Below are 14,942 nucleotides of genomic sequence, written 5' to 3'. Positions count from 1 at the left end.
GGTTTTACTTAATTTTATAACTTTGATATTATTTACTCAAAGAATCACTGTAAACATAAACAATTCCAAGTAAAATATACTTATAAATTCAAACTTTAATTTTTTACAAGCTTGAACTTAGCACTAACATAGAATTTACCTTTTTTATTCTTGCCTGAACTAACTTATTCAATGTAGAAATCAAATTACATTAGTTTTTTTTCTGTAGTACTGTATTTACTTCACCACAGAATGTTTTTTATCATTGTAGATGAAAAGACAACAACAAAAAAACCTGGAACAAATTGACCCACTGAACTGAATGCACACAGCACTTGTTTAAACTCACATCCAGTTACTATTGTTGTCGATCCATAGATATAATGTTTAAAATTATCACAGAGATCCTATGGCCAAAAGTCATAATCTGATTAAAAACATAGGCTGGGGTCCGAGTGGAGGGGCTACAACACCCTCTACTTCACGCTAGGTAGTGTGTGTATATCCTCTTTGAGTTAGTTTAGATTCTTGTCCTGTTATCTCTCTCAGTCTCTGTGTCTTGAGTGGTCTGGCCTTGTCTCTACTCTGGGGAAATAGAAAATCTGCACACATCTATTATATACTTTTTTAGTGAGACTTCAGGAAGGCACTGCAAATGCTTCATTGCAAGACCTTTTAATAGCATAAGAACTTTACAAAACATACAATTAATAATATGTTTAGCTGAGACCCTTACTTGCATGTTCACCATACACTTCAAAGTTCTTGCTGGCATTTCGTACTGTATTTCTGCTACTCTAAAATGACATTGTTTGGAAACACCACATAAAGGCTGAAAGAGCTACTGAAAAACACTTAATATCATTTGGTATGTTGTTTGTTTGGATTTGCAGACATCTCGCACACACTTCCTCATGTGTCACATGCCACAAGACTCAAATTTCACTAAATGTTTAGCTTAACGAAGCGCATAAATCTCTAACTGCTCCCTTGTTTTCTTTTTAAATTAATTTGTCCGTCTATTTCCCTGTCAGGCCAAGTGTAACACAAGCCAATGTATTGAGTAACTGAGTGTGGTATGTAATCGTAATTCTCAAACCTGTATGTCAGATGGATTGGGAGCCCCGAGCATCAACACACACACAACAACATGCGTGCTAACATGTATCCACACCATACTTTTACTTACGACGATAAGTTCGATAGCTCTGACATGCCAAAACACTGTCATCTAAAGAGAAACCGGATAATCGAACTGCCTCAGGAACACACAGATGGGAAAAACAACTCTCATTCATGTGCAATCCGAGCTCTAATATTCCTGGCGGGAGAGCAGATTGGGACAGATCCTCTGTCACATTGACTTTGCTTGAGAACAGTATTGTTTGGGAAAAGTGCTGTTTCATGGCTCTAATTTAAGCTGGGGGTGTAAAGATATAAAAGGCTAAAAGTCAAGGCTGTTTATAGCATGAAGTCTGACAGCTGATTGATTAAGCTATTGACTGCTTATGCCAACAAAATCATGGCTGAAATTATCAGGAAGCAGTTATGCTGTCCGAGCTCAGTCTGCCTACATTTCCCATGCCAAAAAGCCAGAGTATAAAAACAAAAGAATCTCTTTCAGAGAGACCCAGGCTGTGTGAGGATGCATTTATTCACATTCATAATCTGACGCATGCCGTGCATAACATATTGCAGTTGAACAATGAGAGGTTCTTACATCACAGATGAAACAGCTGAGTAAGACTGCGCTTAAACTGAGCTGCAACTGCAGAGCTGCTTCATTACAACACAACTGTAGTGTCCTGTCCATAAGTCAGGTGGCTAGTTTTAAAAGGCACATTTCAGCATCTTAGTTTAACAGCTTAGTTTGCTTTTCTACCAGTTAAAGTAGGGGACATATTTGGAAACTTGGTTGTTATAGAGTAGAGATAGTTTAAATATCTGTCATCATTTACTCACCCTCATGCCGTTCCAAACCTGTATGACTTTATTTCTTCAACGAAACACAAAGATATTTATAAAAATGTTAGTAACCAAAAAATTTTGGTTAACTTTGACTTCTACTGTATGGGGGGGCAGACATTCATTTCACAGATGAATGAAAGTCATACATGTTTCAAATAACATAAGGGTTGGGTGACAGTATTTTCATTTTTTTGTGAACTATCCCTATAAATCACAAAAAACACATTTTATTTTAATATCTTTTGAATATTTTTTGACTGTTCCACAGTAATGGCATCCTTTCTACAACATCGAACTCGACTTCTAAAGTTGGTGTACTTTTTTTTTTTTTTACATAAGTAAACAGTGTCATTGAAGAGCTTGAGCTAAAATATGGCTTGATGTTTGAACAAAAAGGTAAATATCCCTTGAAAACAGAATATTGCCAATATAGTCATTTTAAATCACATTGTTTTTCAATTTATCCCAAAATTGTGACAATATTTTGTAATTATGTGCATTTAGGACACATAAAATGCTAGCTATGAAAGGTTTTATTCCAAAAAATGTCATTTCCATCCAGCGAGAAAGGAATGAAATTAAATGAATGAATCTGGAGGGAATGTGAAATGTTTGTTTTAAGAGCGGTTTTCTGAATGTCCATGTTTTATCATTTAAACCCTAACAAACATCTATAGTTTACATTTTGCTTGAAATTGCTTTCAAAAAAAATTAATAAAATTGCAATGCTATTCATACATTAACTAAGTTTAGTTTAAGATTAGTTATAATGAAAATATCATCCATTTCTTTCAATCTTGGTACTTTTTTTCTTTTTTTGTACGCATGACTGTGCATTAACAAACATTAACACTGGCAGTGACAAAAATGCCCTGCACGCACTGACTCACTGGAGGCTGATGGCACCATGTCAAAGCCAAGGGCTTCCACCTCTGCAGTGACAGTAACTGTAGATTCAGCTGGCTGGGAACTCGTTTGATCTTGAACTTATCGGATGATAAAATGCAGCTCATATCTGTTGCTTTCAATGACTTGAACTTCAGTGAATTTGCACTGAATATCGGAGTTATATTAGTTTTGTGGAGACAAATATGTGGCCAAGTGTAAAAGGAACAGTTTATAAAACATGAAGTGACCAGGTGTACAAAGGCTCTCTGTTAAAGTTAGGCTATAATCAAGCAGAAAAACTACTTGCCTTGCTGTGCCACTAAAAAACATTTTTTAACAGCACCTCCCTAAATCCATGACAACGCTGAAGACGCTGCCAATACTGCTTCCCAACGGCACAAGTCCACTCACGCACACTAATAGGGCCGTTGGTGAAGCTTCACTGACTCAATGGGAGAAAGTCCAGGCGCTGATCTACGCGTCCTTCAATTAATCAAAAACATATGTGATCTCAAGAAACAAACCCAAGGATACAACCAAACTGCTATTATAAGAAGTTTGTCAGACAAACATCCACTATAATACACTGATACTAAAATGAATCTCCAATCAAAAGTGATCAAACTTAATGTCATACTAAAAAAAGCAAATGTATCAGATCCTGACAGGCTAATATTATCTGCTACAACATTCAACATTTCTTTCACCAAAACAAATATTTCAAAAATTTTCTATTGAACTCAACGCTGTCATCTTTCCAAGAAGCGCAGTTACAAGATAACTTATTAAGAGCAGCTTCAAACGAAAATGAACCGAAAGCTGTAACTAACCACCATGACAGTGTGATCTTAATCTGTACCAACAATCCGTAACCGACTGAATGCTATGAAAACAAGCTGAAGCACCCTTACCTTAAAGAAGCTTCGTAGAAAGTATATAACACTCAACATTATGAGTATGTTGAAGAGGGGACGGCTTCAATCGTCTTCACTCCCCCTATAACCCTCTCTCTCTTTCTCTCTCAATCCTCATGTCATGTTGAGAGTTTCTCCAGCCCGTAGCGGCCACATGCTTACTTGTTGCTATTTAGGAGCGCTCTAAGACTCATGACACGGCCAGAGAGAGAGAGAGAGAGAGAGAGAGAGAGTGAGAGAGCAAGAGACACAACGAGAGAGACAGAATGAACCTGTCATGCCATGCCAGTGGTTTAAGTTTCCTAACAATGAGCACTCCTCTGTTCAACTCAGCTATGTAAAAACAACCGTGTTAGCCAGAGAATCATTTAACCACTTCACTTCTGCTACGAGCGACTGAGTAAATTTAATTACACTGTCTGTAGCCGGACTGAGTGTGTGACAGTGACAACAACAGCGTGCGAGTCGGGCTGAGGTGGATTAAAAAGGGTGTTATGGGTGGAAAAGCATGAGGTCATTTTATTATTATTTTTTTTTTGGTTGGGTAAATGTCTGTGAAACGCCCATGCTTTAATCTTACACCTCCCGCCCAGCAACACTATACCTGTGGTGTTTTGGTTATATAAACACTATGAGTGTGAGGTGAAACTAAACATCGCTGCTGTGAGGTCAAGTGGGCACACGCTCTCCAAAGGCCTGGTGTTATCATGCATTTATGATAGTGGTGGGGAAACATACTTTGGGAAGGTTGAACCCCAAGGGCAGGACCTGCAGTGGAAAGTGTCATATCTGTCAGATGAGGAAAAAGGGCAGCGGTGTTTGTTTTTTCCTATAGCAGGGGTATACTTAAAGCTGAAGAGTGTAATTTCTGAGCCGCTAGTGTCACCAAAATTAACTGCAAAAATAATGGTTGTTTCGTAAACACTAGCCTATCTGCCATCGGTTGACCAAGCAGATAGTACTGCCCCAAACAAATCCTTTTGGATGAGCCAGTTTGGGCAAAATATGAACAATGAATAGCTTACCTTTAGCTACATATTAGGCTACTTTTAAGGGGGCATGTGTTGTCATTTTTTTTCTCAATACTGAATAGTAGTGGTGAAACAATGCACTATATTTCTCGATGCAAATGAAATAAAAAGCTTTCATTGCATTAAAACCTGACCATACTGTTCTCCAAGATAAAACATTCAATATTCCTGTTATGTTTTCTTTATTTGCATACACCGTTTAAAAGTTTGGGGTCAGTAAGATGTTTCTGAAAAAAGTCCTTTATGCTTAAGAAGATTGCATTTATTTGATCAAAAATACAGTAATACTGTGAAATTAGATCATGATTATTCATGCCCAATTCCAGTTTCCTTCAGATATACATTCATATAAACCTCAAGTCGTATTCATATAAAATTCAATATTTATATTTTTCTCCTCTCCTCTTCATGGTGTCCGTTCTCTGGCCTGTCCAGTCTCTGGTTAACATTCTGTTTATAGACGTTGTAATATTTACACACAAATTACACTTCGGGAAATTATTGCAATGGAATAATTTTATGTAATATGTTTGTGTACAAGTCGGGAATAGTGATCAGCCAAAATAAAACTAAAAACTGTGTTTGGAACAAAAACCGTCCAGTTCTGATTTATGGCAAATTACTGCTACAATAATACATCCAAAATGGCATGTAAAGTCATTTCAATGTAAAAGTATTTTGGAAAGACAATAGTATAATGGTGGCATTTCAGTGAATCAAGATTTGAAATAGTGTGAGTTCTTGACACAGGGCGCTCTCTGCTGTATACATCTGGAAATGCAAGTGAGGGGCAGTAAAGGACAGGGAATGGGATTGTATACTAATATGAAGAAGATTTATAGGATACAACTATCAGAATCTAAATGGAAAAAGATATATTTAATCTGAAATCCTGGAAGATATGAACATGCAACAAAAGATTTGGACACTTTACAATAAGGTTTAATTTATTAACATGAGTTAACTAAAATAGTTAACATGAACTAAGAACGAACAATACTTCTACAGCATTTATTAATCTTAGTTAAGTTTCTGTCAACATTTACTAATGCATTATTAAATCAAAAGTTGTATTTATTAACATTAGTTACTGTGAACTAACATGAACAAACAATGGACAGTTATATTTTTATTAACTAATGTTCACAAAGGTGAATAAATATTATAACAAATGGATTGCTCGTTGTTATTTCATGTAAGTTAATACATATACTAATGTTAACAAATAAGACCTTATTGTAAAGATTATTTGAATACACTTTAAAAGAAAATACCATTTCAGTCTTTCTCTTTCAAAATTTCATGTTCAATTGAATGTGTTACTTGCTGTTGTAATTATTTGTGAAATTCAGTAGCAATTCCTGAATAACAAATTGAATCTCCTTTTTTCCCCTCAGTGGCAGATCAAAGACTGACCTAAAAAAAAAAAAGACTGGCGAGTATTAAGAGTTATAACCAGAATAATCCAAATGATCGTCTGTTGATCAAATGTTTTTTGTTCTATTACTTTATATTGTAGCCTAACAAAGAGCGTCTTTTATTCTCTGTTTTGTCTACACCATTTTGGCTTGGTTCACAGTCTGCTGTGACCACAAATCACCGCCTGCTGCCCACAACAACGGACAATTCAGCCGAACTCCTCAAGCCCGTCCTCTGCGTCTCTGCCTGTAGTCTCTGCTGTTTCCTGGGTGACGACAGCCTCCCTCGGGGCTTTTCAGTGTGTCAACTCTCTCTGGGAGGTGGACGGTCGGGGTAGTTGGAGACGGACCAGTAGCTCTAGTGACCGCTACCCCTCTATCTCTCTCCCTCACACTTTTCTCTCTCTAATTTAGTTTGACACTGTTTAGTCGAAGGCCTTTCCTGAATGAGGCCATGTGGAACAAAGTGACTGAATGACAGAGCGTCCGTTCTTCGATTTCTTGCACTTCAGCAGATGAAGATTTCCACAGCGTGAGCAAGACGACAGGAGTCTGTCACGATGCTTTGTGAGGGCTGAGGAGAGGCTTATGATATTCTCATAATGGATATGAACTCTGTCAAGAGGCTTTTCGCGGAGACAAAGGGTTGGGAAGACCGTTTGTCGGGAATCGACACAAAACGCATTATAATTACAAAAGCAGTCGGGGATCACTCACAGCAGCCTCTCACCACGATTCTGACAACTCGGCACAGCTATACATACAAAGGCACTCAAGAAAACACACCGGCACTGAAATTTACACAGCGGCCCGTGCGCGTGTTCCCAAACGGAAGCTGTATGTAAAAAGTCAACATTTATATAAGAAATACAGACACCGCATTTAGTTTCTTCAGGAAATTAGCGGACTAATATTGAATTCTTGCAAAGCAATTTTCAGCCTCACTATTTCCACATCCCATTACCTTTTTTAAAGCACCAGAGGCACAAATCCAATGTTTTCTACTTAAAGAAACATTAGATATATTCAATAAACTATTATTATAAATAAAATAATTACAGACAAATGTAATTGCTATCCCAAATTTTGCGACAAACATCAATAAAACAGCACAGCACAACACTAAATACAAAATTTAGTTTGATCTTTGGAAGGTTATTGATAACACCTCCTTTTATTAATTCACATTCCAATGTTTTTGCTGTAAGAAAAATTAGATATGATCAATAAAGTATATTATCTCCGAATTTATACAGAATGAAAACTGGGTTGTTTTAAACACATCAAATATCCGTTTCCCCCTCTTTAAAAATGATAAATTGATAGAAAGATAGGTTATAGCTACATACACGCACACACATAGGCAACATTCATGTTTTGTATAGTAATTTTATTAGTTACCATACTACAGTAGCTGCTTTTTTTATTTTAGAAACTGTTTATTTAAAATTTATTACAATAAAAATAGCTAACACAGGGTCGGAGTTTTAAACTATATTTAAACACATTCGTTTAGCACCTCTTTTTACTGTTCATCTACTGAAAATGGAAAACAGTTTTTCAGGCTCTATGTTGCACCCTGCTGTAGAAAGCCTTATCTTCAGATAACAGAAGCTTATCTTAAGAGGTTCATATTTTAGAACCAACAAGTTCTGTAACTTCATGCACTTAGTTTCACAGTACATCACAGCAGTCATATAAGGAGGAAACATATCACTTGCTAGAAATTTATTTTAAAAGACCATGTAGCATGAACATCCTGAGGTGTCCAGGGTCACAACTCCTTGACATGACGCGTGTTTAACATGACCTTCAAACCTTCTGTGGGTCAATCACACGGCGCAACAACTCGTCTGCTAGGATCGCGTGTTCTCAATTGGGGCATGCTGTGTTTGTGTTTTTATTTGCAGCTAAAAAGCTGGTTCCTTAAAAAAAAAAAAAAATATATATATATATATATATATATATATATATATATATATATATATATATATATAAAAGCATTCTGTTTAGGAGTTCATGTCTGAAAGGACTTTAATCAGCTGACTTCCGGCAAAACACAATGTTTTGTCTATGCTGTGATGCCATTTCTTTTATTGGCACAGCCAATGCTTTCAAATGTTAAAATGGAATTTTTTTGGATAAAATACTTTCTCCTATCTTTTGAGCATCCTAACCAACCCAACATATCAACATTGGCTCAATCAGTGGCATGAATTGCCATTGGTTGGAATACTTTTATGAATGACCAATGGCCAAATGGGGTAGTACAGGGTGACACCTGCATGGTTTAAAGTCATTATATTGCCAGTTGCATTTGTTGACGCTGATGGTTCAGAAATTACACAATTCAGCTGAAGTTGAGCTGATTAAAATCTCATTGATTATATTAAAGTACATGGTTAAATCTTACAGAGTGAAGCTCACGATGTCCTCACATCACATACATAGCAGACCACATCAGTCATTCAAAGGTTATTCATTCCACCATCTTCCTTTCAAAATCAAACAGTCAATTTAATTGGATTTCCAATATAGATGGGCACTTAATGGATTGGAATATAGGACAGTCTTCTTTGCTTTCTCAAGCTACACTGTCCTACATGACACATCTGTTTCAACTGTATACACTGTATATAGCCTACATATACATTATTCTGCTTTTAATTGGCCAGATTTACCAAATCAAATCAATAAATGATCATGAAATACTGATGACCATGCAGAGATTAAATAATGAATTTAATTGATATAACAGTTTATCAGTCATAAGGGACTGTTCGTTATTTATTTAAGGGGCCACCGGAGGAGTTTAGAGATCTGTAGTCAAAAAAGACTTGACCCTCCCTTCGCCAGTAATACATTTGTCTATGACCCTCCAAAATGATTGTGAAAAAAGGCATGACCCTCCCCTGGAAAAAGGCATGACATCTTTGTGCTTGGCAAAGATGTTCAGATATAGCCATTGTTTTTTTACAACCATGACAAACGACTAAACTCCTGCTTTCTCATCTTACTAAGGCCCCGTCCACACTACTGCGTTTTCGTTTAAAAACGGAGAATTAAAACGAAAACGATCTCCGTCCACACCAGCGTTTTAGCTGCGTATTAGAATTGATCTCCGTCCACATTAAAACGACTGAAAACTCGGATCACGTCACCATTCACCAACACTGTGCATGCGCGTGCCGGTGTAAACAGGAAACGGATGGACTATTCCTCAGATTTGATGAGGAAGCAAGTAACGTTAGCTACCTCTGCAAAGATTAGAAAATGTCGAAGACCAGAGATTTCTTTTCATGGACCGCCGCTGCACACGGGAATTGTCATAGATCGCTCGAATAATAGTTTGCCTCCGGCGCATGTAGGCAGTTATAGCATTGTAAAATGCAGAATTTGCTTGCACAACAGCTGCTAACAAAGACATCAAAGTCAGTAACGCTTGTAATTCGTTATCCATGTTGCACTCACTAACATCAGCTACGTAGTCCAGGATGTTTTTGTTTGTTTTCTTCCGGTGACGGGACATGTGATGGGTGGCTGACGAATCAGGGAAGGATACGTCATGGGTGATGACACCCAATCATAGAGCCGAGCGTGACCTTCTACGTCATCGTTTCTTAACTCCTCCGTTTTGTCCCGTCTACACTAAAACGCCCTCCGGAGATTCAAAACGAAAAACGGAGCTGCAGCGTTTCTAAACTTCTCCGTTTTGGGTCTTCGTTTTTCCCGTTTTAGTGTGGACGGGAGGTGCAAACGTAGCAAAAGGTCTCCGTTTTTAAACGAAAACGCAGTAGTGTGGACGGGGCCTAAGGCTGTAACGATAGACCAAACCTACAATTAGGTTCGTATCATAATTTTTTATTTTAGATAAAATAAAATAAAATCATGTTTTCGGTGCTGATGGTGACGCGTTCATGTAACAAGGGTGACGCTCCCAATAAAGTATCTTGCCACAAGTAAGCTGCCACAAAGAAACGTAATGATTATGAATATGTCAAATATAGCAAGGAGAGATTTTAATTGTTTATTAATAAACAAGTTTTTTCTGTGTCAGTGTGTCGGCTTCAAGATGAAGTTGACGATGCTGACTCGCGATCTTCACAGTAACGCGCCTGAGAGAAATGCAGATTTCATACGGATTACATAAGCAGAGAGCAGTCTGTTTTTCGTTTTTAAATGTTCTGTTTAAAAGTAGACATCAAGTTTTCTATATATTTCTCAAGTCTGTGAGGCAAGTAGGCTACATTATACGCTGAGTTTCGGTTCATTTATGAGACGAGAGTCCACTTCACGCGCCGGCGACTCCGTGTCATGATGATGATCTATTTTCTACTATATTTACTTCTTATTTATTAAATCCAGGCAATTGGTTGATGAAACATTAATTAAAATTAAGATACAATTAATAAAAAACGAAATTTACTTTAAAGAAAGGCTTTGTGCTTTCTGAAGTCGCTTTCAGAGCGGTCATGTCCGTAACGGAGAACTGTCACGTCCGTAACATTGTTTTTTTCCTATGTTAATGCCGCGGTAGAGTTAACCTCACAGGACACTGCACTTATTCGCAATCACAAAAGTTAATTATTTGCTCGTGCTTTAAAGCTATGCCCGGTAAACATTTCATTGGCGTTCTGTACATGATGCACTTTATCTGAGCGCGTACTGAAGTGTGTGCGCACTGTCAGACAGCGCCAAACTGGATTTTTGTTGGGTCAGGCGCATCTGATAGGGGGACCGAGACCGAGAGAGCTACATAAAGCTACATAGAAAAAATATTCACCAAACAAGCCACTTTGACATTTTGCTGTTTTCATGAATACAAAAGTTGGGTGACCCTCCCCCTAGACTAAAAAAAGTTGAATGACCCTCCCCTCAACAAAGAATAAAAAGACATGACCCTCTCCTATTTTCCTCCGGTGGCCCTTTCCATAAATACCGAACGGTCCCTAATACAACAATCAACCAATCAGAAAAACGTATTCCAGGGAGTCGTCTACTATAATGACACATGTGGGGTGACCTCAGATATTATTAATCCAAAGGGAGCTGTCTAGGTGAGGAAAGATGTTAGGGATAGTTCTTGACGTCTGGATTTGCAAAGTCCACGTTCATAAGGCGAGGAACGTCATTCCCAGTGGCCAGACTATAACCCAACCCATGACAACAGAACCTCCCAGGACATGGAGCGTGAGAAAGGAGCAGGAACAATGCAACAACGCTGCCTATGGCAACTTAAGCACACACACAATTAAGTTGTTGGTGCATATTACACAGTGCTGTCCCGGCAACAGCAGCTCGTTGAGACTGTGAGGGTCAAATCAAAGGCCTCCTATGGAGTGTTCTTCTTAGAGGAACTTCCATTCCCACCTTTAGAGCGCAAACTCTCAGAGATTTTAACTGCCTTCGCTTATTACTACCAACTGTTTGGAGAAGAGAAGGCCAATGGTTTCCAGGACCTGTCAATCAGAGAGCTTGTGAAATTTTGCACTCCATTTTTTTGAACCGTGAGGAAAATGGCATGGATTGTGAAGATGAATCATCCACCATAAAATGCAGGAACCCTTGGAAGATCAACACTGAACTCTCAATCCTCAGTCACAGGGATATATTAGACTTACAAATCTGTCTGGCCTGACACGAAACTGAAAACTGAATCTGAAAACGAAATATTAGATCCTGATACACAAGATATATCTAACAAGCTATACAAGGGATACACAACATATCAGTACCAAATTGGTATACTGTGTATATAATTTGAAATTAACTATTTAACTGTGCGTGCTCATTTACCATATCTTTACCTTTAAATTAGCTTAACACAATTGTGACATAAGTGTGACATAACCATAAAAAATTATGAAAAACTTACAATATTACATGTATTCTTTAGCGAATCTCAAAATGAATATGCATTTTTATACTGTGATGCCCAAATTCATTGTTTTTTTCTACATTATAGTACATACATTTTTAATAATGTTACATAATATTTTTATATAATATAATATAATATGCCATGAGTTATAGAAAATATATCATCAAAATTAAACATCTTTGAACTTCTGTTAACCGATCAAAAAAGCAATGGTGTAATTTAATTTAAAGTGATAGTTCACCCAAAAATGAAAATTCTGTCAGTATTTACTCACCCTCATGTTGTTCCAACCCCGTAAGACCTTTGTTCATCTTCGGAACACAAATTAAGATATTTTTGATTAAATCTGAGAGCTGGATCACTCCTCCATAGGATTCTAAGGGATTGACACTTGCCAGCCCCGAAAGTTATTAAAGACACCATTAAAATAGTCCAAGTGACTACAGTGGCTCAATCTTAAGTTTATCAAGCTACGAGAATACAAAATAACGGCTTTCTTTCAACTATTAATTTCCTTCTCTGTGGGCCTCTAGTCAGTTCACGTAGTGTGATTGCGTAGTGCTACGTGACACGTAGGCTCACTATTGGCCAACGCTGGTCATGTGTGTGATGCGTGTGACGTACAACAACAGAAGCGTACGCTGTTAAACTAGTAACCTGACTCGAGGCCCAGAGAGAAGGAAATGAATAGTTGAAATAAAGTCGTTATTTTTGTTTTTTTTGCGCACAAAAAGTATTCTCGTCGTTTGATAAACTTAGGATTGAGCCACTGTAGTCACTTGGACTATTTTAACGATGTCTTTAATAACTTTTCGGGGAACAAGTGTCAATCCCTTAGAAGCCTATGGAGGAGTGATCCAGCTCTCAGATTTCATCAAAAATATCTTAATTTGTGTTCCGAAGATGAACGAAGGTCTTACGGGGTTGGAACAACATGAGGGTGAGTAAATACTGACAGAATTTTCATTTTTGGGTGAACTATCCCTTTAAGCAGCGGTTAAACTATTATTTTCACTAAAACTGCATACACTTGCACACCTGACAAAGACAGAAAGAGAATCACTTATGCATGATTTATAACTTTAAATGTGTCCAATTTCCCTGTTACAACAGAGAAGTGGGGGGGAAAGCACAGACATGATAAGAATTAAATGAAACAAAGACTCAAAAAGGACACAGGTCATCCTAGAGCTTTTCCAAAACACACTCAGCACTACATACTACACTTATGAGTACTGATGCTAAATGCAAGTCACTTAATGCACCATGAAACACTTAACAGCAAGATGTACACTCCTGTAACAACCTGCATGCAACAAGACCTGAGCATAAGACTGGTCAGTGTTTTTCCATGTTTATACGACTCAGTGCTGGTTGTTTGCACGGAGCCTAAACATAGCCCAAGATTCTTACTTGAGTCTTCCAAGCTGCATGTTATTCTTGTATTTGTTTTGTTGTATTCCACCAGTTGCGTGATGACGTGACAGTTTGTAAGACCATAATGACACATGGCTCTCAAAGTGTGGAAACATAGCAAACAAGCAGTGATTTAGAGGCACAAGTGTTTTAAATCCCTCCTCCTAAGAGAATTGAGCACCATACACATGTACTGCACACTACATATGATACCTCCATCAAAGCACTATATTCTTAGGGATGAAGAATGCATGACAATGCACCTATTACATAATTTATCAATTGATTATAATAAGCCCCACTAACTTTGTGAAAGTTTTCTGTTAGCATTACAATTTATCTCAGGTCAGGACCACACTAAAGACTGTCTATACCAAGACAGTTCACTCGTATTACTATGAACGGGAGAAACTGCAATGCGCAATATGAAGGAATAAGTTCTGCCTTCTAAATAAACTGGTAAAGTTATTAGGTGTGTTCGACTTTATGTGGCAGTGAGCAGACGCACACCGATCGCCATTAGCAGTTCATCATCCTAGTTCAAATTTTTGTTTGACATTAAATGCAACGGAAAATGTATTTTTTTTTATGTGCTTGTAGCAACAAATTCAATGTCATGGCAGATATTTATACACTTAACAGACACAGATGGCTTATCCAAAACACACCTGTCGATCATATGAATCCTACTAGTCATAACCGCATTTAACCGCAATGGCAGAATGCTGTTGAAAGGACATGATCACATTGATGAAACAACTAGCAGGTGCAGGAAGAGCATCTAGCCCCTCTGGAACATTGCGGAGTCCTGTGAAACTCCCACATGTGTTCACTTCTAGGCAGAGGCCAGACATATGAGTTTGACCACTCACTGCTCCATTTGCCCAAAATACTTCTGCTATCATTTACTCACTGAAGTTAAATCCATATGATGCTCTTTCTTTGGTACACAACAAAAGGAGAAGTTTTGAAAAATGTTCACCCTGCTTTTTTCCATACACTGAGTTTATGGGGACCAAAATAGGACAATAAAAGCTCCACAGAAGAATCATAAAAGTCCATACGGCTCATGTAGTAAACTCCAAGTCTTCTGAAGTCATGACTGAAGACAGACTGAAATTTAAGTCAGTTCACTGAAAATCTTGCTTTACTGCCAATTCACTTTAATTGTATGAAAACCGCAGCTTGGACATTCCGTCAAAAGACATGATCGTGAGTAAACAATGACAGAATTTTCATTTTTGAGTGAACTATCCTTTTAACAGCATTGTGCCAAATCTAAAAATTACAACTTGACAACCCTAGACAAAGGCTATACGCATTAAAGAAATCTGAAATGAAACAAAAACAATTCAAAAACACACACTCTGAGTTCAGCCAGAACTGAGCGACCTCAAACAGAACAAAGGAGGTGAGAGTGAAACCAGATCCTTTATCAGTGTGTTCC

The 14,942-nt window shown here is 37.7% G+C and overlaps 1 protein-coding gene across 9 annotated transcripts in view; it reads right to left on the bottom strand.

The window, feature by feature from the left end:
* arhgef4 (Rho guanine nucleotide exchange factor (GEF) 4) overlaps window positions 1-14,942 on the bottom strand; it is a 92,600-nt gene that overhangs the window by 53,036 nt on the left and 24,622 nt on the right. For 2 of the 9 annotated variants that reach the window (XM_077225178.1, XM_077225201.1), the window contains exon 1: window positions 3,747-4,017. The exons of the other annotated variants lie outside the window; for them this stretch is intronic. In XM_077225178.1, the coding sequence (XP_077081293.1) occupies window positions 3,747-3,785 (39 nt within the window). In that variant the 5' untranslated portion in view covers window positions 3,786-4,017. Of the gene's footprint in view, window positions 1-3,746; window positions 4,018-14,942 lie in introns of those variants that run through there. 9 annotated transcript variants of the gene reach the window in all.

The sequence above is a fragment of the Siphateles boraxobius genome, unplaced genomic scaffold, assembly GCF_051911475.1.
Source record: "Siphateles boraxobius isolate OS27281-9 unplaced genomic scaffold, OSU_SipBor_1 1, whole genome shotgun sequence".
Taxonomy (NCBI): Eukaryota; Metazoa; Chordata; class Actinopteri; order Cypriniformes; family Leuciscidae; genus Siphateles; species Siphateles boraxobius.
This window is presented reverse-complemented; position numbering and strand designations above follow the sequence as displayed.